Raw genomic sequence first — 25,921 nt, 5'->3', positions numbered from 1 at the left:
CAGATTTATTTATTTACTTACTTATTTATTTGTTGTATTTATATCCTATGATTTATGCATTTTAGTCTTTTTCTTTTCTGGTTGGTAATTTGGGTTGTCAAAATAATTTTCATCATTTTACCAAGGAAATATTTCTAAAAACAAAGTATGACATTTTTATTTATTAATTGAAGCGTTATTTCAATAATAGCCTTTCTGTGCTCTCTCTCTAGTGTAGTTCTTATTAATAATGGTTAAAAGACAAAAATAAAAGTGTTTTTGAGCACTTGCTAAACTCAAATTCTGTAAACAGTAAACACCAAAAGGACTGTCTGGATCTCTGGCTTTGGTCCATCTGTCTGTGCGTCCAGACAGTTTCTCAGTCGCTCAATGTGTCACAACCTTCAGCCAAATGCTCCCGCATATTAGCACAAATGTCATCTCTGACCAGTCACTGTGATCATTATACAACTTCACTGACCTCAAGAAACTTCCTTCAGACTACACTAACTATATTCATCCACCACATATTTAAATGTGCATTTTAGAATATTGGAAAAACTTAATCTTAATGGAAACACCAAGATGTGGCAACATTTATGAAATGCATTTAAAAAGCTTCTGCACACTGCAGGAAAAACATTTTACCTGATAAGAAACTACCATGGAAACACAGTTACCGAATAAATACCAGCATGCGCATCAAAAAAGTCATGTGATCTGTTTTTAACAGATTATGTGATAATAAAAATGGTTTTAATGAGACAGCACATAATAATGCACAAACCAGTGTTTTGTAGTGTTAGCGATATACGAAATTTTCAGATTGTCATATCGTCGGATCGCATATTCATTTTAGACTGTAGGCCTACATATAAAACTTTTCCCTGAGCTCAGTCAAATGTTCTTTGATTAGTTATTAATAGTCTGTTCAACAGTTCAATAAAGCCAAAACGAATGTTAAAATGCAGGCTGTAATTTAATTCAATGTATATAAGCTAGTTTAAATAAACAAATAAAATATAAATTTATAGCCTGTAAATAAGTATAGGCCTAACATTTTGTAATTAAATAAATAGGATATTTTCTAAACAAATGTGTTTATCATTTCATAGAATTAAACACAAATAAGACACATATATTCCATGTTTTTAAAGAAGCAGTCAATGCATGCACTCAAAAAATAGGCTGTAGGCCATCTTAAAACTTAAATAGGCTTTTAATAATGGATATAAATGAAAAGTAAATAACTGAAAGCAAGAGAGAATCTTGCAGGAGTGCTCTCTCAAATGACCAATGATTGTGTATTACCGCAACACATCAGCTCTTATTCATTCATTCATTCATTTTCTTGTCGGCTTAGTCCCTTTATAAATCCGGGGTTGCCACAGCGGAATGAACCGCTAACTTATCCAGCAAGTTTTACGCAGCGGATGCCCTTCCAGCCGCAACCCATCTCTGGGAAACATCCACACACACATTCACACACACACTTATACACTACGGACAATTTAGCCTACCCAATTCACCTGTACCGCATGTCTTTGGACTGTGGGGGAAACCAGAGCACCCGGAGGAAACCCACGCGAAGGCAGGGAGAACATGCAAACTCCACACAGAAACGCCAACTGAGCCGAGGTTCGAACCAGCGACCTTCTTGCTGTGAGGCGACAGCACTACCTACTGCGCCACTCCCTCGCCCCACATCAGCTCTTAGTTCTTTCATTTTCTTTTTCGTTTGTTTCATTTTTACAAATAATTTTATTTAACTTCTTTTTAATTAAATCCATTTTGTTATTTAGCCTATTATTTTCATGCAACAAAGTTGCAAATTAATTTGTTGTGACATGCCCTGTGTAGTGCCCTCACGTGCAGCGCATGTCAACTGCTGCTGAGAGAGAGAGAGAGTGACAGAGCGAGAGCATCAGTCAAGTGATGTTGATGCAAACACCTGAAGCTGTCAAATTATTTGTGGTTAATTTAATAATAATGATGAAGATTAAAAATAATAATACTATTAATTTTATTCAATACTGTAAGTAAAACATGTAATGGGTCTACATTGATGCGAAACGAGCTAAATATGCTCTTAAAATTGTCATAAGTCTCAGCTCTCTGCAATATCTTTGCCTATAGTCGATACACGATACGATCCTAATGTTTTGAGCACATTCTGGTGTCTTGGTCTTTCTAAAACTCCTCAGCCAAAGTCTGTCATCACAGTGGTTCAGTATTACTATTATTACTATAATAATACCTCCAGAACTGTCTTGAGCATCTGTCTGCATTCACAAAAAGCGTCTCACGTCTGCAAAAGTTCATTGCATTTAGTTTTCTGAGGTGCAAATAATTTATTAGAGAAAAAAAGACTACAGTGGCTTTTTCTGTAGGATATTTACCACCAGTTGATCAGGAAATGACTATTTTGTTCTCTTTGACTTATTGTATAGAAACAGCACTTTATTCACAGATGTTTTATGTGTATTGCAGTTAAATGCACATCAATTTAGTTAATATTTTTGGCTGGAAACGTAGCTAGTGACATCATCATTTTTTTTATTTGATGTGTGTTTTCAGACTCCATCAGCGAGGATCTTCTGGAGGAGCTAGTCTGTAATTTGGTGCATCTCATCGTAGAAGTACCGCTTCTGTGAGTACAGCAGAAGAAGAAGAAATGTGTGTGTGTGTGTTTTGTTCTGGATTTCTGCTAAATGATGATCAGTGTGAGAGTGTGTTATTGTCGTGATATGTGATGTGTCTTTCACACACAGTGTGTGAAGGTCAATTCTGACTCAAACAATGAGGTGTCGCTGTCATTATTTACACGAAAATACTTTCCTAAACTTTTTCCAAATGAAGTTCAAGTAGGATTAGCATAATTAGTCATGCCACCAGATGCATTTTCAAAGTCAAATGACGTTTATACATAATTTTAGTCCATACAGCACCTACATACTAATAAAGAGGAAAAGAAAAAGAATCCATAGAGAAAAAGAAACAAGACAATAACAGAATAAATAATGCAAAGGCATTAAATATGACACCCAAATCTCTAAAAGGACAATATTGTCATTATTGGACTGCAGTCAGTTCACTGTTGATTCAGTTTAGTTCAATAAGCATCAGGGTTAAATATCATTCGGCAGTGAAACTAATGCCAAGTTCAGACTGTACAATTTTCAAATTAGTCGCCTCACAGATGTTTTCATACTGCATTACTATCTGGGCTAGTGTTCTGTCTGTGCTGTGTTTACACTGCAAGATGGATCGGCGACTGGAGGTTTCACACTGCATGACTTTACAATAGGAGAATTGCCAACAACTCGATCCACAACTTGCGTCTCACAACCAAACACAAAGCGTAGTATATCTTTTGTTGTTAACTACATAATAAGAAGCCTTTAGTGGGGTAGAAAATTGACTTATTTTTCTCACCTGGCTTTTAAAGGGAATTGGCATTTTCTCTTCAACTTTTTCTTTTTGACCCAGTTGTGGTATTGTTCAGATGACACGTCAAACAGACAAGGGTGCTCCTGCCAAACACACGCTAGTTTTTTCTTAATTTCTTGGGTCCAAATACACCAAAACAAGCCCTTTTAACTTCTCCAACCTCCCAACATCCTTATCTGCGATTATGCTAATTATGCTAATTTTATTAAATATGAGACCCAAATCTCTAAAAGGACAATATTGTCATTATTGGACTGCAGTCAGTTCACTGTTGATTCAGTTTAGTTCAATAAGCATCAGGGTTAAATATCATTCGGCAGTGAAACTAATGCCAAGTTCAGACTGCACTATTTTCAAAGTAGTCGCATCACAGATGTTTTCATACTGCATTACTATCTGGGCTAGTGTTCTGTCTGTGCTGTGTTTACACTGCAAGATGGATTGGCGACTGGGGGTTTCACACTGCATGATTTTACAATAGGAGAATTGCCAACAACTTTGTCTCGATCCACAACTTGCGTCTCACAACCAAACACAAAAATATGTCACGTAGTATATCTTTTGTTGCAAACTACAGAATGAGAAAGAAGCCTTTAGTGAAAATGTACTTATTTTTATCACCTGGCTTTTGAAGAGAATTGGCAATTTCTCTTCAACTTTTTTTCTTTTTGACCCAGGTATTGTTCAGATGACATGTCAAACAGACAAGGGTGCTCCTGCCAAACTTACGCTAGTTTTTTCTTAATTTCTTGGGTCCAAATACACCAAAACAAGCCCTTTTAACTTCTGCAATCTCCCAACATCCTCATCTGTGATTCTCTCAGATCACATGTTTGATGGTTCACACTGTGTGATTGTTACTTACGTTAACGAGCATCGATTTGCCTGTGATTTTAGGCATTTGTCATTGATTTTTCAAAACCGGTCGAGTCAAAATCAGATCTACAATCATGAAGTCTAAACTCAGTATAATTTGAGGTCCCATTTTATATTAAGTGTCCCTAACTACTATGTACTTACATCAAAAAAATAAATACGATGTACTTACTGTGTTCATAATGTATTTGAGAACACTTGTGGTGCTCTTGAGTTGGGATAGAGGTTGGGTTATGGACAGGTTTGGTGGTGTGGGTAGGTTTAGGGGTGGGTTAAGGTGTAAGGGATGGTCAACAGTGTATTTACAAATGTAATTACAAAAGTTAATTACAGATGTAATTACATACATGTATTTAATCAAGCATAAGTACACAGTAAATACATGTATTTACACAATTTGTACATTGTAACAAACTATTAGTTCCTATGTAAGTACATATTAGTTAAGGCCACTTAATATTAGTTGGGAGAGAGGTTGGGTTATGGACAGGTTTGGTGGTGTGGGTAGGTTTAAAGGTGGGTTAAGGTGTAAGGGAAGTTAGTCGAGGTTAGCTTTTTAAAGTGTCTCTATTATTCTTTGTCATATATTGACTTTCATGTAGTGTGTAATATAGCTGGGAATTTAAACATCTGCTAAATTATTGTCTCGCCCACAAAAGAAACATCTCTAAACTACTTAACATAATTAGTCGTTCCACTAGATGCATTTTCAAAGTCAGGTTGCGTTTATACACCATTTTAATTAATAAAGCACCAACATAATAATCAAATGAAAACCAACAGAATACATGCAGACATTTTTTTAACCAGGCCATTAGAAAGAACCTTTAGTCCTATAAGTCTGAAATTTGATTCATTTTGTTTGATGTCCATCACCACTGTAGCACAGTACTGTAGCCTATATACAATTATTAAATGAAAAAGTTAATTATAATGGCTTTCATAGGGCTAGCAGGCTATGAGATTGTGTTTTGGCAAAGAAAATTGACAGCAAATCATTTAAACACCTATATTCAGATAGCAGCAAATATTTAACAGAACATGATTAACACACACAAATAGTGTGAACATAGCCTAGGAGAAAAGAGCTGATGCTTCCTTGAATATTAGGAGAAAATTAAAGTTATTTTTGTTGTCATGAATGCACATGAACATATTCCAGAAGGCTCCAAAACCGAAAACAGAAACATTTAAAACAGCGTACCAGAGGCTCTTTAAATGCATTTTTTACATGCACTCTTTCATGTTTAAAACTCCCCGAGCGCCGTGTATCCCATCAGCCCTCTGTGTGACCCGCTGTCATTTACACACCTGAGTGGAGGACACCTTCATGCATGAAGCCATAATTTATTGAGTGACGCTTCCACACACACACACACACACACACACACACACACACACACACCCAGCAGCTCTGCATTATTCAGCTCTCCTTCTGTGTGTTTCCACATTTTTATGTATTTTAGGGCAGATTGATTTAGCAGCTCTCATGAATGTTGATCTGTTCGTCATGTCCTAGAGTGTTGTTGTAGTCCACCCAGTTTATAAAGAGAACCGAATGAAATCCAGATGAGATGAAAATGATGATGGCGTGTGAGTGTGTGTATCTCACTGCTTAGTTCTTAAATTTCCCCTATTTACTTATTTATTTTATTTATTATTATTTTTTATGCTTAGTGCAGATGTCATTGTTTATACAAATCATAGATAATGCTTTATTAATAGTCAAAATTGTACCATAAAATAAAAGGTGACCAATGGTAGATTATAAGATTTTGGTTTAACTTGACTTTAATAACTTTGTATACAAAAATTTGTAATTAAATGAGAGGAAAACTTCTTTAAAAACCTATAACTTTTATTATTTTCATCTGTTGTTTTACGTAGTTTTATGTATTTGCTTATTCTGTTATTCTGAAGAGTAGCTGTGGTAGCAGGCGCGGCACTAAATTATAAACAGCCATGCATTTATAATTTATCGCATTGTTTTCCTTTGAATTTTTGGGTGAAATATGACCTGAATATTTTTTATGAGATCGGCACCAATATAATTATTTATTTAACATTTGGGTTTGTTATGATATTGCTGTCACAATGTTTAGTGGCAGAAATCACTTTAGAAATTAATAAAAATTGAGTAATATACAGTATAGTTTTTAGATGCAATCTATATTTGCATACAGATGTTGTTAAATAAATAGCCTGAGCTTATACATTTACATTTTACATGTACATTTAATAATTTAGCTGATGCGTTTGTCCAAAGCCAATTACAACTGAGGAAGCATTCAGCAATTCAACAAGTGGCAATACAGACAACAAGTGCTAATTATACAAAGAAACTGTTAGAGCTTAGAGAACTAAGTGCTAAAGTTAGTAGAGGGAGTGTTTTTATATATAGAGAAAAGTGTTTCTACGGGTGGTTTGTCAAACCCACTCACCAGTGTGAGGCACACTTTATAAATGCACAGGTTTTTTATATAGATATGCAGTGATTGTAAGAACGTGTTTGGTGCAAATTTGCGAAACTGGTGCAAGTGTTGTGTAAAAATGACAGCACAGCTTGAAATTGCAATCATTTGGTTGCATTTGCACTCAATTTCATCTAGTTGGTGATTATTGATCCGCCAGCCAAGATCAGTCGAGTGTTTTTAGAGAAAGTAGCCCCTTTCACACATACAGACCTTTCCGGAAAATTACCGGCAATTTTCCGGAAAGGTTGTATGTGTGAACAGGTCCTTTTTGAAAATACCGGTAAATTTGTTCTGGCTATTTTCCGGAAAGAGAAGTTGTAACATTACCGGTAATTTGCCGGAATGCTGCGCTGTGGGAATGCAGAAGTAAGATTGCCGGAAAGAGCGCGTGCATGTCTAGAACGTGCTGACGTGAGACGTCTGCTTTAGCCAATCAGAACAGTCAGACGCGTTTACGTCCACGCGGTTTATGAGAATATTTTCCCAGACGCGTTTAGCTGCTAGAAGTTAGTCAGATAATGTTTAAATGTTCTTCTTAATGCCAACTGTGTAAATAATCATCGATAAGATGCTTATGTTAAGCCGCTGTTACTTCAAGCTTTGCGTGTGCCTGTGAAACAGCCTGTGAGCCCCAGTACACACACATATCATGAACATCTCGACATGCGAAAGTGTTTCTCTATATCTTTTCATCGAAATTGTTCACAATACTGATCATCCACAGAGTTTGTAATGTAGTCAAATGTTTACAATTACAAGCGCAGCCGTTTAAGGGTCATTTGTGGTAAATGATGTCAGAATTTACCGGTATTTTGGAATGGATGTGTGAACGGTCTTTTCTGGAAAATTTCCGTAACATCCTCGCCTGTGTGAACAGCGCTTTTTTGAACATACCAGTAATGTCATTCCGGAATTTTTCCAGATATTTACCGGTATCACTGTGTGAAAGGGGCTAGTGTTGAAAGGCTCAGGCCCCGTTTACACTAAAAACAGCATTTTAGAATGAAAATGATCCACGTCCACACTGCTGTTTCATCTAGCAATTCTGAACGGATCTCCGTCCACTGAAAACCACATCACGTGACCACACACACACTCTGGCATGCATTGCAGCATATGAGCTTGTCCGAGCTCCAGGCAGTCAGCGGGTGCTTTGAGCACAAAACCCCAGGTGAGAGCAGCGCACGTCGGACTGTTCATCAAGGATCTACCGCTGGATCTAATCTCACTATATTAGTTAACCGTGATATTTAATTCATCTTGTTGTCTATATATCACAGCATATTTACCGACTTTGGTCTTTTGACTTTGGTCTTTGAATTACTTGTTCTCAGGTAACGTGTTTTGGCTGAGCGCAAAGATATAAGTTAATATATTAATTAATGTAACGCTGACACTGATTCTGCATATTGACTGATTGTTTGCCTTTATTTCTTATATAGTATAAACTCATTGTACATTACATTTTTATAATGGCCATTATTGATTATTAATATTGATATTCAGCTAAAGAGCTGGTATGTTTTATACTTTTCAATAATAATGAAAGGAGGCAGTCATGTCACAGCCTCTGTTTTGTTATAAATATGCATGCAGTGTGTGAGGGAGCCGTAGGTGAAGACATGGAGGCGGATTGAATCCAAAAGCTGGAGGTTTATTAAACAAACAACTAGTATCAAACAATAGGCAGAATCGTGATCATGAACCAGGCAACGATAAGCAAACAAAGAGGCAGTCCAAAAAGGCAAACAAGGCAGAGTCCAAAATCCAAAAACAGTAGTCAAAAGAGCAGGCAAAAAGGTCATAACACAATGGCAGAAATAGCAGTAGGAAAAACGCTTAGTAGGCAGTGAAACTGGCAATACTTCGCAATGAATGTTGTAGCGAGGCAGAGGGAAAACACAAACACCGTAGATAATGTTACAAACAATGCCCCGGAGGGTGTCTTTATTTACAAGTGATATTGGGGTGAAAGGGTGCTCTTCTTAAAGGTGCGTGCTCAAGTGCTCCGGGGAGATGGTGAAGGCTGGTGAGATGTAGAGTGTTGGATCGGTCACGAGCTGGACTCGGCTGTGGGAGAGACAGAGAGAGACAAGCGTTAGCGCAGGGAGTCATGTCAAATGAAGCTCACTTCCTTCTGTGTGGGGCTGGCTTATATCTCTCCCTGGCTGATGAGGTCCAGCTGTGAGCGATCCGAGGTTGATGAGAGATCCAGCTGGTGTGGATTTGTGCCCAGGGCGACGTGGTATTACATGGCTCGCTACATTCCCCCCCCCTTAGCGTCGTCCTGGTCCTGGGTGTCCTGCGAAGGAAGAGCAGTGTATTGAGAGGGGGGGTAGAATGTTTCGACAGACCTGCCCATCCTGACCAGAGCCGTGAGAGTCCGTCTGCGTTTCCGTGGGAGGCCCCGGCTCGATGTTGTACGTCGAAGTTGAAATCCTGGAGCGACAGGAACCACCTGGTGACCCGAGCGTTGTTGTTCTTCGCTGTCGCCATCCATTGTAGCGGGGCGTGGTCGGTCACCAGAGTGAATTTCCTGCCAAGGAGATAGTACCTTAGCTCCAGGATTGCCCACTTGATCGCCAGGGCCTCCTTCTCCACCGTTGCGTAGCGGGTCTCTGCGGGGGTCAGCTTCCGACTCACGTACATTATGGGATGTTCTTCATCGCCGTGGACCTGGGAGAGGACCGCGCCCAGGCCCGAGTCGGAAGCATCCGTCTGTAGAATGAAGGGGCAGCCGAAGTCAGGTGCGTGCAGTACCGGTGAGGACGTGAGGGACTTCTTTAGGGCTCGGAACGCATCGTCGGCTTCCTTGGTCCATCTTATCCTCTCCGGCTGCCCCTTTCTGGTCAGGTCTGTCAAAGGGCTGGCTATGGATGAGAAGTTAGGTATGAAACATCTATAGTAGCCCGCTAACCCCAGAAATGCACGTACCTGGGTCTTTGTGGTGGGTTGTGGAGTTTCCTGTAGTGCCTTGACCTTGTTTTGCTGTGGCTGTATGAGACCTCGTCCAATGTGGAACCCGAGGTATCTGGCTTCGGCTAGACCCAGGTGGCATTTCTTGGGATTAGCTGTGAGCCCAGCCCGTCGAAGATCTAAGAGCACCCTCCGTAACCGGGATAGGTGTTCTTCCCATGACTCTGAGTGGACGATGAGGTCGTCCAGGTAGGCTGCTGCATATGGCTGGTGGGGCCTCAGCAGGATGTCCATCATTCTTTGGAATGTGGCTGGGGCCCCGTGGAGCCCGAAGGGAAGAACCCGGTATTGCCAGTGCCCACCGGGTGTGGAGAAGGCGGTTTTCTCCTTGGCGTCTTCACTGAGTGGTAACTGCCAGTAGCCTTTGGTGAGGTCGATGGTTGAGATAAATCGGGCTCCACCCAGCCTATCCAGCAGCTCGTCCACCCGAGGCATGGGGTATCCGTCGAACTTGGAGATCTCATTGAGTTTCCTGAAGTCGTTACAGAAACGGAGGGTGCCATCGGGTTTGGGGACCATCACTATTGGGCTGGACCACGGGCTACGGGATGGTTCGATGATGCCTAACCTTCTCATCTTCTGGATCTCCTCGTCGATAGCCAGCCTGCGAGCCTCTGGAACTCGATAAGGCCTTTGCCGGACGATGGTGCCAGGAGGAGTGATAATGTTGTGTTGGATGATGGAGGTTCGGCCCGGTTTCTCTGAGAACACATCCTTGAACTGACCAACCAAGGCTTGCAGCTCCGCCTTCTGGTTTGGTGAGAGTTGCTCACCAATGTGGACAACGGGAAGAGTTTCTTCAGCGAAGGCAACGAGATGACCTGGAGCTGCAACCCACTTCTTCATAAGATTTATGTGGTAGAGTTGTTCTTCCCGTCTTCGTCCCGGCTGACGGACTCGATAATTTACCGGCCCTACCCTTTCTACCACGGTGTATGGTCCCTTCCAGGATGCGTGGAACTTCGACGTTGTGGTAGGTATGAGTATCATCACCTTGTCCCCTGGGTGGAACTCTCTGGGTTGGGCGGGCCGGTTATACAATCTCTGCTGGGCGCGCTGGGCTTCGGTCAGGTGTTGTTTGACGATGGGCATGATTTTGTCGATGCGTTCTCTCATGTCCCGTACGTGTTCAATCACCGACCGCTGGGGGGCTGGTTCCTGTTCCCAGGCTTGACGAGCCACATCCAATAGGCCTCGGGGTTGGCGGCCAAACAGCAGTTCGAAGGGGGTAAATCCTGTGGAGGCCTGGGGGACTTCCCTGATACCGAATAACACGTACGGGATCATGAGGTCCCAGTCGCGCCCGTCCTCTGCCACCACCCGTCGGAGCATCTGCTTCAGAGTCTTGTTAAAGCGCTCGACAAGGCCGTCCGTCTGTGGATGATATACAGAGGTTTTTAGCTGTTTTACCTTGAGTAGGTGACAGAGGTCTGCCATCAACCGGGACATGAAGGGGGTGCCCTGGTCGGTCAGTATCTCCGTTGGGATTCCCACTCGACTGCATAGCAGAAACAGCTCCTTCGCGATGGCCGATGACGTGGCTTTCCTCAGGGGAATCGCTTCAGGGTATCTGGTGGCATAATCGAGGATAACAAGGATGTGCTCATGTCCCCGGGCCGACTTCGGCAAAGGCCCTACCAAGTCCATACCAATTCGGGTGAAGGGCACATCGATGATGGGTAGCGGTATTAGAGGGCTGGGGGGTGGTCGTTGGGGAGACGTTCTCTGGCAGATGTCACATGCCTGGCAATACCTCTTTACTTCCCCGTCTAGCCCCGGCCAATGGAAACGGTCGCGGATCCTTTTCACCGTGTTGGCCGCTCCCAGATGTCCCGCCATCGGGTGGGTATGTGCCAGTTCTAAGACCGTCTCCCTCTTGGTCCTCGGAACGACCAGTAGTGTCTTCTTTTCCCCCCGCCTCTCTGCGACACAGTACAGCAGACCATTTTCCACAATGAAATGTGGGAGGGGGTGAGGGCTGGGAAGTCGCTCATTTCCGTCGATGATCCGTACTTGTGGCCAACAGTGTTTGAGCGTTTCATCTTCCCTCTGTGCTCTGCCAAAGTCACCTCCTGCGGTTATCTGTTGAAACAGATCAAAGTATAGATTAGCAGATATAGATGACTCACCCCCTCTGTCGCTCTCGGTGGTCATCAGCGCTGGTTTGCGGTCCCGATGAGCCCGTGGCTTGTTCTTCTTCTTTGAACGAGCCGATGGAGCGTGGTGGTGAGTTAGGAGTTCGTCGAACCCCGGCCAGTCTCTGCCCAGTAAGAGGGACACAGGAAGGTCTGGAACAACCCCGACTTCGATTCGCCAGCTACCTGGTTTCGCCGCGATGGTTACTCTTCGGGCGGGTACGTGGCGGGTATCACCATGCACACACGTGATCGGAATTCGCCCTTTGCTTTCATGATGGTATTTTAAAGTTTTCGGGTGAACCAGAGTGATGGCGCTTCCTGTGTCTAAGGTGGCCGTTTGTGTTTTTCCCTCTAGCTGGACTTTATGGGTGGGAGCTTCGGGAGGGATATTGCGGTGAACCGCGCACCCTGCTGTCCAGGCCGGGGTCGAGTGCGTCGTCGGCTCGGTGGGCATCGGCTCGTCCATCGGGCTGGGGACCGCTGGTCTGCCGCCTGGTCGCGCTGTGCCCTCCACCGGTCGCCAAGGTGCACTTACCCTCCGGGGTGGCAGAGCCGCTCTCTCCCCATTATCTCGGGCGATGTGAGCTTCAGCCAGCTCGATCGCCTCCACCAGGGTGGCCAGTGACTCAGGATTTCGCATGCTGGTGAGTGTTCGCAAACGTCGGGGTAACGCACGCATCATCTTCTCGATGATCACCTTCTCAGCGACCTGGACCGCCGAGGGATCTCCTCCCAATAACCATAGCCTTCCCAGGCGAGAAAGTTGAGCTGCTTGGGTTCTCACTGGTTGTTTCTCGTCGTAAGACCACTGGGAAAACTGTTGGGCTGCGCTGATTGTGGATAGCCCCATTCTGGCTAATATTTCCTTTTTTAACGCTTTGTAATCTTCATTTTTAGGTGTCTCTAGTGAAAAATATGCTCGTTGCGCTTCTCCTGTGAGAAACGGAGCCAACATTCTCGCCCAGTTTTCTTTTGGCCAGCCTTCTCTCTCGGCAATAACCTCAAAGGTATGTAAATAAGCGTCAATATCATCCAGGTCGCTGAGTTTAGTGAGATGATGATGCGCACTCACTTCGGGAGTCGGATGGTGTCTGGCCGCCTGGCGGAGCTGCTGTTCCAGTCGATCCTGTCTGGCTGTAAGCTGCTCAGAGATGGAATTCTGTTTCCTGGAGATCTCCACTAGGTGGAGCAGTACCTCTTCCACCGACATGGCGACGGGATGTTGACAGCCGAGTAAGAGGAAGCGTGGGAGAGAGAGAGAGCGGATGCCTGTCTGTAACAAACACAGAGAAAAATTCAGCGGTTATTTTCTACTTAATGGTGAGTGTTTCTTCTGAATTTTTCCCTCTGCAATGCCCGCATTCTCCACCAGTTGTAGCGAGGCAGAGGGAAAACACAAACACCGTAGATAATGTTACAAACAATGCCCCGGAGGGTGTCTTTATTTACAAGTGATATTGGGGTGAAAGGGTGCTCTTCTTAAAGGTGCGTGCTCAAGTGCTCCGGGGAGATGGTGAAGGCTGGTGAGATGTAGAGTGTTGGATCGGTCACGAGCTGGACTCGGCTGTGGGAGAGACAGAGAGAGACAAGCGTTAGCGCAGGGAGTCATGTCAAATGAAGCTCACTTCCTTCTGTGTGGGGCTGGCTTATATCTCTCCCTGGCTGATGAGGTCCAGCTGTGAGCGATCCGAGGTTGATGAGAGATCCAGCTGGTGTGGATTTGTGCCCAGGGCGACGTGGTATTACATGGCTCGCTACAATACACATAAGCAGTGTGCTTATATATGGTGGCTACCAGGAAGTACCACAGAGGAAGTACCCAGTCAATATTCGGGAGAGAGCTCCCTCTGGTGGGCGGATGAATGGTAAGCTGCCATATTCGTTACACAGTGAAGATGACGCTCACATAAAAATGCAGCTACACGATGCCTCTTTATTTTTGGTGTTTGTTAAGTTGTTAATATTAACCTGAAAATTGACAGTTCCTTATGTTTTCATTTTATTGTTAAGATAGTGAAACAATGTAGCCAGAATGATGTGAATGAGGTTATAAAGTACACTGATCCCTTTGAATATTTACTCGACGTGTCTTCTGGAGTTTTGTTTTCCACATCAATCTAAGTCTGAACTTATAGAAAAAGGATGCAAGACTGAACCTTGTGCATTAAATATTGTGGAAAAAGCCCAAATCTGAGAGGTGAATGTCTGCAGCCACTGTCACGTGAGGAGATCAAAGCAAGGAACAACAGAGACGAGGATCCAAGTGCAGATAAAATAAGATTATATTTAAGCAAAACGGGGACAAACAGAAGTGGCTGATACAAAAAGGACAATCCAAAAACGTTGTCAAAAAACTGGCATAAGGTCAAAAATAGATGGCAAACAGGAATCAAACAATAAACAAGGCTAAAGTCAAGAAACAGGCACAACAACAAGAAGCTAGGCCATGCAAGGTACATACATCAACATCAAAGACTCCGTACTAAACTGGTGTATGTGTGGTGTATAAATAGTCTGAATGATCAGGCATCACAAGTCTCAGCTGTGTCTCATCAGCCTTGATGAGCAGGTGGTGTTTGGCATGGCCTGATAGGACTTGTAGTTCCTAAACATGACATTTGTAGTTCACCAGCGATCTGTCTGGAAGGGTCACTGGTGAACATGACAGCCACGTCTCGGTTTTCAGATGTCTCAGTTCCCCCCCCCCCCATCCACACTGACACAGAGCAGCAGCGGTTTAAAACCAAAACAGCCTCTTGAGCGTTTCCGAAACGCTCTGGCATAACCGTAGCAAAACGTATGCATTTTAAAACGAAAACGTATTAGTGTACACGGGGCCTCAGAGTGGATCAGCTGTTTAATGGCCCACATCACTGCGTGTTCAGTGCAAATGGCCGCTAAATGTAAAATCTAACTCTGAATACAGTATCACCAAAGAAGCTCGCCTTTACTTAGTTTAAACTGAAACTCATGACAAAGACTCATGACGCATTCATTGTTAGCATTGTCATCAACATCATCATTAAATTTATAATTACTGGACATTCATTTTGGAATCATTGTGCAAATCAATAAGTCATTACAGAAGATGGTTCGATATTAGTTTCTGGTTTTTGTTAGTTCTTATTGATGTTGTTTTTAAATACAATAGATCTGTTAATATACAATTTGCAATGATGCTCATTCATTTTTGGTGGCTGTCCTTAATTTTTGAAGTTGGGAGCACTGGTGTTACCAAGTAAAGTTAATTTCAAGCCCTGGACAAGAATGAATGAGTGTGTTTTCAGCTTATAATTCAAAATGCAATGAAAACCAACAGAGAAAGTGAGCATCGTCACATAAACATCACTCAAAGTTTAGTTCAGGGGTCCGTTCTTCATACGTGGATTGCTCAGTTAGCTGGATTTGGTTTTATGACGATTTGACATGATCCAGAAGGGTTTCGTTCTTCAAAACTGATCCAAGAGTTGTTGTCATAGCAACAGTTCTGCTAGCTCAAACCTGATCGGGAGCAAGTTCAATTCCTATAACAGGATTAGATCGGCTCAGTTCACGCAAAGATAATACAGAAAATATGTACCGAATTCTGATATTTTCGTACAGTAGTAGTTATATACACTTAGGAAAAAAGTAAATATTTTTACTATAACTATATATAAAGTTATAGTTATTAATAAAATAAATAAAGTTATATATATTAATAAAACTTATGCAATCTGCACCCTCAAAATGAAAGTACAAAGACTGCCACCTGGTGGTGCAAAGAGAAAACTTATTGATAACTTTTTAGATCGCTTTAGTACAATTTGTGTATGATAATAGACATGCACAATATGAGACTTTTTAAAAGCAATAACACATTTATGCAGTCATAAACATGTTTTGACAGTTAATATGACAGTGATTTGATGCTTCATAAAAGTTGCAGACACCTTTACCAATATCAAAATGTTTCTGTGAACATCCTGTTATTCTTTACACCGGTTTAAAAAATGGCTACTATAATACTACTATGGCTACTATAATAAGGAAAATCCATTCTAACTGTAAAACTAAATAAATTGCCTAATAAATAAATTAAGGGCCAAGCATGCAGCCCACAACAAGGTGTAAAGTTATTTTGTGTCATATTTAACAAACCGTTTGCTGCTAATTTTATGTAATTTTGCTCACATGGCTAATTGAATATTAATCAGATGATGTCATCACACTGCTGTGCCGTCAGCCAATCGTTGCATTGCTGATCATGATTTCGAGGATGGATAAATCAATCCTTCACAACACACGCAGCGATCTCAGATCAGTTCATCCAGACATTTTAATCCGATTCACGAACTTGTTTGAAGAATCAAATTAGACAGAGATCAATTATCAAGATTAAAAGATCCAGGATCTGCCAAATCATCTTAGATCATTTAAGTGTGCTACGAAGAACAGACCTCAGGTTTAAAGTAATAGTGTTATTTTTGCCATAAGTGGATTGTGCAGTTCGCTATTGTCGTCCAGTGTCTGTTTTTGTTGCCGTTTGTCTGGTTTCCTTGCTACGTGCCGAGCTAGAGAAGTCAGACGTGGGTCACATTTGTAGTGTTTTTCAGCGGTTCTGTAGCCGGAGACAGGATTCTTATCACGCTGTTGTGAAGGATATTGTGAATTGTAGCTCACATTACCTCATGGATCAAAACAGGGAATGAAATAAAGGCAGAGGCACAAAAACAGCACAGCGCTTTTGCTGAAATGCTGGTTTTGATGATTGCTTAAAAGGATAGAAATCATTTACGGGTTTCCAAACCACATTATTTTTTTGCACAGCGACTCTTTTTCATGCACTGAGGAAAAAGCAAAGTCCAGAAAGGAAATGCACAGTAGATTGAATGTAAAGATAGTCCGTAGGAGATATGAGACGAGGATTAATTTTATTGATACACTGATTTATAGGGCTGTTTTTTGTAATTAAGGATTAATTGACAACAGGTTGTTGAATTGTTACAATAATAATGCACACCCAATGCGGTCAGGATGTGATATGTGCATTCTGTCTCTAGCAATTAAGTGGATATGAATGAATTATTCCGCTTCAGAGTGGTCAGAAGTGGTATTTCAGACATTTGTCAGGTTTTTGTACTCAAATTGTTCCTGTGTGTTGGACTGGTTTCTTAACTGAAATCATTCAGCATAGTGATATGGAGCTAAAGATGCAACGATTATAGATTTTGATTGTGCTATTATAGTCTGATGTAGGGCTGCATGGCAAAAATGTGAATAATGATTTTTTTTTGCTTAAAATCAAGATCGTGATTTTTTTTTTCTCACGAATCTGTAAATGTAAAAGAAAGGGTAATATGATTACACTATTATTATTGTTAATTCTCAAACATATGGTAAACAACAATAATAACAGGCCTATGTGTAGCTCTACTGTTGCTTAAAATGCTAAATTTTGTATTTTGGTGGACTTGAACAGACTTTCAATATGTCCTGTTTGTTAATTCACAGTAAAATGATGACATCAGAATACAACTATTCATAATTATTAAGTTGAATGATTATGTTTGAGACATGTGCTTGTCATTTGACATTGACAACATTATTAGACATTATATTTCCATTATATAGGCTAGGGTTGTTATAATGACACAGTAAACATTTATTTTCATGCACAACACTTTTTGAAAGAAAAAACATATCAAATTCTTGTCGTAATCATAACTATAAAATGCCATGTGATCATTTAAATGATGTGCGCACTGGTTTCACTTTCACTTCCTAGTGCGTCTCATGGCTGCCGTCACTGTGAGAAAAAACTCACAGGAAAAGTCCTCATATTTTAAAGTGTTGCTGGTAACACTTTATAAAAACTACACACTGGGAATCATTTATTAAGCATTAGCAAATAGTTAATAGACAATAGACTACAGTTTTTAATTAAAAACTTTAACAGATTCCTATTTTTTTCTAATGATATATGATGTATTTGTCTTTAAAAAAATGTTTTTATTATAATTTTTTCTTTTTTTATTCTAAAATTTTAGGAAATTTACTTGCATTAAAGGTGTATTAAAAATGTGTGGTTATGATCCCCATCCAACAAGCTAATTCAGATAAAAATAGTGCTTAAAATGTCGCTATAATTTAGTATTTAAATCTCATAACTAAATTGAAAATGGGGCGTATAGCTGCTAAAAAGGTCCACTTTTTGATAAAACAGAATCACCCCTTTCACCAGGCTAGCTACGTGCCTTGGGCCTCATGTATCAATGCTGTGTACGCACAAAAACTTTGCGTACGCCAGATTTCACGCTCACATTTAGATTTACTAACGATGAAATGAACGTGAGTGTTCATTGGTCCACGCCAACTTCATGTCTGGCGTACATGCATTTCTTGTGTGTGTTTGTTTTATTTCCATTGGCGACTCCTAGAGGCAATTGTGTAAAATTGAACACTACAAAGTGTCGGCAGCTGTATGAGAGGGGATCATGATCATCAGCTTGTCTAGCAGGTTTATAAGTATTCCATACCATACAGTTGACCAGCCAAACATTAAAATGCAACTTGCTGAGGTCGCCAGCTTCCCCAATCTAATCGGAGCAATCTACTGCACGCACATTGCTATAAAGGCGCCATCTGAAGATGAATTTGCATAGGCTACATCCGAAACATTTCCATTCAATAAATGTGCAAATAATATGTGATGCTCAAATGCGCTTAACATAAAACACACACTTATTAATGATTCCTTCTTGTCTTCCTCGTGAAGAAGAGTAGGCAAAATCTCATATATAATGAAGAAAAAAAGAAAAGTTTGGATCCGTTAGTGTTCTTCTTCTTCTTATTGTTATTCTTCTTCCGTTTCTTCCGCCAGATTTGAATGGCAGCCCATATAGGCGTATGCGGGAAAGTTGTATAATTTGGCACAATGATAGAGGACAGGCTTAACATTAATCAGACCAAATATGAAGTCTCAAAATCAAACTCTCTAGCGCCACCACTTGTCTAGTATAATTGTCCAACGGTTGGTTTTTGAAGTTAAACTTCGTTAAATCAAATTTACAAAAACTTGCTTTTTTGGCTTATAACGTCTCAACCTTTCGTCCGAAACTCATAAAACTGGTCTCATTACATCCGGCAGAGCATGTCGAGTTGAATGATGTCTGATTTTTACAGGTCAGTCCTTTTGGGCGTCGCCCATTTCGATTTTTGGCTAAAAATGCTATATTTTACCAACACATTCACATATAATTACAAAACATGGTATGCATCTTCAACCCCATGCCCTGAAAGTACTCAAAAACTTCTGGAGCAGCGCCACCTTTTGGCCAAAAGTGCTTGGCCCCTTAATTGCTGCTTGCAGCTACATTTTTCTATTGTTATTAATTACGGAGGACAAACTTGCACTTAACACCGTTTTTCTCCGGCCTACCTCCGATAGGAGCACCTCCAATTCACATTCGGTTGAAAGTTTCTCTTCTTGCTTGCTTTTGCCATTGCTTTTTCGTTGTGTTTTGCCAAAGTAGAGTCATTAGCATATTCATATGGGGAGGAGGCAGGGAGGGGTTTTGGGCTCATGCATGTTGTGTTAAGTTTCACGTTCATTCGGATGTACAAAGAGAATATGCGTGGGACATTTACAGCTTTGTGCGTACAGCTTTGTGCGTACACAACGTTTTAGTATGATTTTTATGCAAATCTTCGTACATGAAGGCCCTGGTTTCTAACTTAATATAAACATCTTGTAAGCTGAATTGTTGTATAAAATGTACTGCGTAAAAATGCATCTTTTGTAAGTGTATTATATTTTATAAATATGAAATCCAAAAACATCCCTATATGGGTTTGCATATTTGTTTTTTTTATACTTTAATTCATAGGCTATGTTTCAGATTAATAGGATTTGTCATGAAATCATGAAATGAAGCAATGTAAATGACATTAAAACAACATTTGCAGTATTACCGATGACAAAAATACCTTTCCCAGATTTCTGTAGTACTGCAAGACCCATTTTGTGTGTGTGTGTGAGAAAGGGAGAAAGTGAAAGGGAATCATGCCAAGTGACATCACAGCATTGGGAAGTGGAAGTTAAGTGAGAAATATGAAGTCAGGAAAAAGGGGACAATAGAAAGGGAGAGAGATTGTTCTATTGATGTTGTGTAAGAGTGTGTGTGTGACAGAGGTCAGTGAGTTCATTTTAGAACTTCCCCAATGATCTGATAAATGTTAGTGATATTTTTAGAATTAGTATGTGATGCTTTATTATATTATATTATATTATATTATATTATATTATATTATATTATATTATATTATATTATATTATATTATATTATAATATTTTATTTATTATATTATATTTTATTTATTACATTATATTTATTATTATATTATATTATATTACATTTAATATATTATATTATATTTTATTTATTATTATATTATATTATATTATATTATATTATATTATATTTATTATATTTATTATATTATATAATATAAAACTATTAAATTATGTTATATTACATTACATTACATTATATTACATTTATTATATTATGTTATATTATATTACATTAAATTACATTACATTTATTATATTATGTTATATTATATTACATTGCATTACATTTATTATATTATGTTATATTATATTATATTATATTATATTATATTATATTATATTATATTATATTATATTATGTTATATCATATTTATTATATTGCATTATATTATATCACGCTTTGTATTTTATTGTATTTAGTTTATCTTTTAATTTTAAATTATACTGATAACTTCGGTAAAACATAGCAGTGATTTAACTTATTAACCTGAATGTCTGTATTAATTTGTTTCCTGTCTGCATTTTAGTGACATCACCTACAACATCCTGTTTGAAGCTGTGACCACACTCCTGGTGCTGCTGTCCTATCAGCTCTTCCACAAGGAGATCCTCAGAGAAGGCCTTATTTACAGATACCTGACCAGAGGACGATGGTGAGAAACACAATAAATGACACATCAAATTTGTGTCTGAAAATGATGCTTTTCAAAAGAATTACTTTCTAGCCACCTAAATTAAACTAGTGCAGATCATGGAGCTTTCTGAACATGACAAAATGTTCAAAAAAGCTGTGTAGAAAATTTTCATAGATTTTCATTAATTATATTAGATTATAATATTTAGAAGTATATTCATTCATAAGAGAAAGCTCTTCTACTATTATTTCCAGACTGTATGTGCTCAGGCTAGAAAACTATTTAAATATAAGGGAGCACTTCACCTTTTATTAAAAATTAATGTCTTTTACAACTTCCCTAGAGTTGAGTTGAGGTTGCTCCTGCTGCAGCCATGGTACTGCAGTAACATTCCTTGATTATTATGCCATAATGAGAGTACAGGTCCTAGCCGTGTCAGTTTAGAAAATAAAAAAAAAATTTAAATTGTGATTAAAAAAATCTAAGAATCAATCCATGAGTCACGATTCAATTATTCATCACCCCAGCCCAATTATAAAGTATATTTGCCAATAGGGATGTCAAAATGAATTTTTTCTTAGGTGCACCACAACGCAGAGGCTGATGATTTGGTATTAATTCAGTAAGAGATCATAACCGGTTATTACATACTGATGTCATTTATCTCATATGCACTATATCGCGATGAAATACCATGGCGAAGGAGGTGAGTGTGAGTATGCAATGACATGAGTTGGCCATCAGGAAGAAGGAGATGGAGAACCGACAAACTATTTAATAATTTATTTATGAAAGATAAATCAAACAGAAGGCAGCTCCTCATGGAGACTGCACCAAACTGAAACTGAAACTGAAAGCAAAAACAAAGTATCCAGGCCTGGTCCTCTCTCGTCTTCCACTGCAGTCTCTCCTTCTTTTGTCATCCAGAACTCTTCTGTGAGACTTGAGACTGGTGACTGGTCCAGGTGTCAGCAGTTAGCACTCACGGCATCATGCCTTGCACGCTCAAGGCTCTCGGCCTAGCCCCACTCGCTACAGAGTAAATACAATTCTTCCTCCAAGGAGGAATTGGAAGCTGTAAAGTTTCCATCTCTCTTACTGTGAATCAGCCTTTGACATGCTGGTGTGTTCGAGAGGTAACACTTCCTCTTCTCTCTCGACTGTTACAGTGATGTTTGTGGATCTAGTCTATCATTGATCAGCTGATTGGTGGCAGTTTTTTTGTGTCTGTGGTCAATCACAAATGATCAGTGACGTGTTTAAAGACTGGTTTATACTTGATGCGTCACTAGTTCGCTTGAGTGCGCACGGCAAATGTGACATCTCTGTTGTGTTTGCGGAGGTTCGATTTGGGACAGGATTTCGGCTGGTGGAGTGCACGATTTTTTTTTGAGACTCGAGCAAACAGTTTTTGTTTTCACCATTTATAGTTTTTACGATAATATATATATATATATATATATATATATATATATATATATATAACAATTTTGATTTTAAAACTATTCAAGATTTACAAAACTATAATTAAGGAACAAATTATTTTCTTTGATAACAGGAAAAGAATATTTGAAGCGGTTTTCAACATACTGATGGCCTGTTTTTTTTAAATTTTTTTTTATTTTACTTTTATTGGTGATAATGGTCGAAATGTTGGACCATCATCACCTTTTAGCACAAGAAGAGGACAGAAACTAGCCAGACAGTAAATGTGTCAATTGTGGAGCGGGCCACATCTATAAAAACACGTCTCTTATTTTAATAAATATGTATATTTGTAGAGCAACCCCTGTTCTGTTGTCATTAACATTTTAATAAACTTTATTAGGAAAAACTGAGATATGAACAAAAGCAAGTGATGCATTAAAGTTTTCTAAAAAAAATATTGAATGGTTATAAAAATCCTTATGATCATAAAAACAATCAATAAAAATCAATAAAAACAATAAAATAAAAACTTGTTTAAAAATCTTCAATATTATAAATGATATGACGTAGTTCAAATGTTCTACTTCTGTTAATCCGTCTGATTTTACGTTTACGGGGGGGCTTCTTTTGACTACCCCCTGTCGTTTTAATGAATATCACAAATGCAAATGTATCAAGTATAAAAGCCTTGTCTGTTTCGTGAGGTGCGTGCACAGTCAGCGGAAGTCCGCAGTGCAGCGTCAGGTGAAAGTATAAATCCAGCTTCAGAACTCGCTTAACAGACCTCAAGAAGCAAGCTGAATTATTATTTGAACTTTTGTGCATTTTTAAAAAAAATGTTCTAGTTGTTTTCTGTGCCTGTAAAGCATGTTTTCTCTGAGTGGGTAAAATTAAAGAGGTCCTATTATGCCTCTTTTACAACATGTAAATTAAGTCTAGAGTGATGTCCCTAGAGCATTTATGTGAAGTTTCAGCTCAGAATACCCCATAAATAATGTTTTGTAACTCTTTGAAACTGACCCTTTGAGGCTTGATCCTTACTGTGCCATTTTGGTGACCGAATCGATGACATGAAAATTGTAACTGAACTGAATCGAACAGTGTAGGTTCACGGCCCTTTTTGCAACTAGGCCAAGCAAGTTTATTTATATAGCACATTTCATACACAATGGTGTTTACATAAACAAGAATTAAAGAGACAAGTATTAGAAAATAAAAACAAATAATAAAAATGATTAAAAACAGATTAAAATGTGTTAAAACGGTTTTAAAGAAATGAAAAAAAGAAAAGAAAGACATGACAGTGTAATCTGTCGGACGTAGCACACTGCTCATTGAGTAAAGGCGCAGCTAAACACATGTGTTTTCAGTCTTGATTTGAACGTGCCTAATGTTGGAGCACATCTGATCATTTCTGGAAGCTGATTCCAGCAGCAGGGGGCGCTGTTAGTAGCTGAAAGCCGATTCACCCTGCTTTGACTGAACTCTTAGAACTTTTAGTTTATATGATCCTAAAGATCTGAGTGATCTGTTAGGTTTGTATTCAGTGAGCATATCTGTGATGTATTTAGGTCCTAGGTCATTTTGTGATTTATAGACCAGTAATAATACTTTAAAATCTATTCTGAATGTAACTGGGAGCCAGTGTAAAGATCTGAGGACAGGTGATGTGCTCTGATTTCCTGGTTCTGGTCAGAATCCTGGCTGCAGCATTCTGGATGAGCTGTAACTTTCCCATTGTCTTTTTGGGAAGGCCAGTGAGGAGTCCATTACAGTAATCCACCCTACTGCTGATAAAAGCATGAACAAGTTCCTCACTGGAAACAAAGCATCTAATTCTTGCAGTTTTTGACATGATAGTATGCTGATTTACTAACTGCTTTGACATGACTATTGAAACTCGGATCTGACTGCAGAATAACACCAAAATCCTTGACCTTATTTTTTGTTGTTCGAGGTAGACTAGACTATATATAGATCATTTATGTGAGACTACTCTCTTTAATCACTATCCTGAACATTATAAGCATTTGTTTGCCATAAAAATAATTTTTTTCTAGCTTTTACAGACAACCTAGAAATCAGGGAAGGTCTAGTTTTTTACTCGTTTCACACATTTGCAGTAAAAAAGGCGATTGATTTGTGCAAATACACACCTGAGTAAAATTCCTCCCAGTTGTTCCAGCGATGCTTCATAAACTCTGTAACCCCAGAACCAGAGTGAACACGAGTAAAAAAGTTGTTGTGTGCACGATCCTTCTGAAGTTTGTCCCGGTGTGATTTTTGTGGCCCCCTGACCGGCATTAACAGAAGGACGACTGTCAAGCGCTGCCATTTCATATGCAAATGAGGCTGTTCATTAATTCAGCAGATGCTCTCGTCTGGAGTTCACCCGGAGGGCTCGTTTGCATCGCACCAGTGAGAGCGAGCGAGCTTTTAAAGTTCCCTCGTTAGTTCTCCAGTACTGCAGCTGAGCTAGCATGTCTGCGCTTGGTAATCAACACTCGTCAAACCTTGCCAGTGTCTTTAGGACTGATGCAAACACTGTAAACGACAATATGAAAGAGGGGAAGTCTAAGTACCTAAGCGGTGGTGCATGCATTGTTTAAATTCTTACTTTTAAAGTGCAAATGAAGGTGTAAAGTGCATCGTTGCATCAATTTCCAGAAAGCAGAATCTCTTGATGTTTGCCGTGTTCATTTAAAGAGCCCATATTATGGGTTTTTGAAAATTCCCCTCCATGTAGTGTGTAACACAGCTCTAAGTGAAGTGAAGTATCCAGCTAAGGCTTAAATCTGTAAGAATACAGTGTTTAAAACTGTTGATTCATCTATAAAAGAGTCGATTCATAATGCTTCAAACGAGTCGCCTTGATACCGACTCATTAGGTGTTTCGCCATGACGTACGAACGAAACAAAGTTTTTCACGTGCACGCCCAAACCCGGGAGATTTCAAACCTGAGGCCCCGCCCTCTGACGCAGTAACCCAGACACACACACACACCCACAAACACACGCACACAAACATGCCGGTCGATTGAAGTCACATTGCAGATGGATATATTGAGTCTCTACCCAAAGATGAAACCTCAGCATTATAGCCAAGCAGTTGGAAACTACTGGAAACTTCTGGAAGCTACATGCTACAAAGAATACTTCATCTGCGTTTGTTAAAGGAAGGATCAGTAACTTACTGATGGACATCAGGATGGGTTTCTTCCATTTCTCAAGTGTAAGTACGTGCGGTTAAAGTTGTTGCCTCGTTGACTCTAGCTTGCAAATGTATTTAGTTGTGTTTTGTTACTTGTAACCGCGTGTACTGTATCAGGTTAACTGGCTATATTCTCTTATCGCGTGCAAAGTCACGTTAAAAACGCGACGCGTGCTGCTTTGTTTATGGAGCTCCGTGGTAACGTTAGAGGTGTGTATACCCGCGTGATTTCTGCGGCGCGGGAATAAATTTCCGAATAAATCGCCGGAGCGGTCGGTAACGGGTTTGATTTGGGACGGGAGCGGGCTGCCTGAGAAAGAGAAAGATGTGTCTGCTTGGTGCTTGTGTGTTAGTGCGCACGCGCGCGTATGAGAGAGAGAGAGAGAGAGAGAGAGAGAGAGAGAGAGAGAGAGAGAGA

General features: G+C 39.8%; 2 protein-coding genes across 4 annotated transcripts in view; one reads left to right on the top strand and one right to left on the bottom strand.

The window, feature by feature from the left end:
- The window catches only part of dym (dymeclin), a 166,986-nt gene that overhangs the window by 17,973 nt on the left and 123,092 nt on the right, over positions 1-25,921 (top strand). For all 3 annotated transcript variants that reach the window (XR_012397078.1, XR_012397079.1, XM_073935700.1), the window contains exons 6-7: positions 2,557-2,629; positions 20,757-20,882. Coding sequence is in view for 1 of the 3 variants with exons in the window: in XM_073935700.1 (XP_073791801.1) it covers positions 2,557-2,629; positions 20,757-20,882 (199 nt within the window). In the remaining 2 variants the exon portion in view is untranslated. The remainder of the gene's footprint in view (positions 1-2,556; positions 2,630-20,756; positions 20,883-25,921) is intronic.
- LOC141379953 (uncharacterized) lies at positions 8,742-13,699 on the bottom strand. Its single transcript, XM_073935699.1, has 3 exons — positions 13,343-13,699; positions 8,911-13,166; positions 8,742-8,849 (listed from the first exon to the last, which is right to left on the bottom strand). Exons 2-3 carry the CDS (start codon positions 13,101-13,103, stop codon positions 8,765-8,767), a joined length of 4,278 nt encoding a protein of 1,425 aa, XP_073791800.1. The 5' UTR covers positions 13,104-13,166; positions 13,343-13,699; the 3' UTR covers positions 8,742-8,764.

This window comes from Danio rerio, chromosome 21 (genome assembly GCF_049306965.1).
Source record: "Danio rerio strain Tuebingen ecotype United States chromosome 21, GRCz12tu, whole genome shotgun sequence".
In the NCBI taxonomy this organism is placed as follows: Eukaryota; Metazoa; Chordata; class Actinopteri; order Cypriniformes; family Danionidae; genus Danio; species Danio rerio.
Note: the sequence above shows the minus strand (reverse complement) of the source record. Positions and strands in the feature narration are given on the sequence as shown.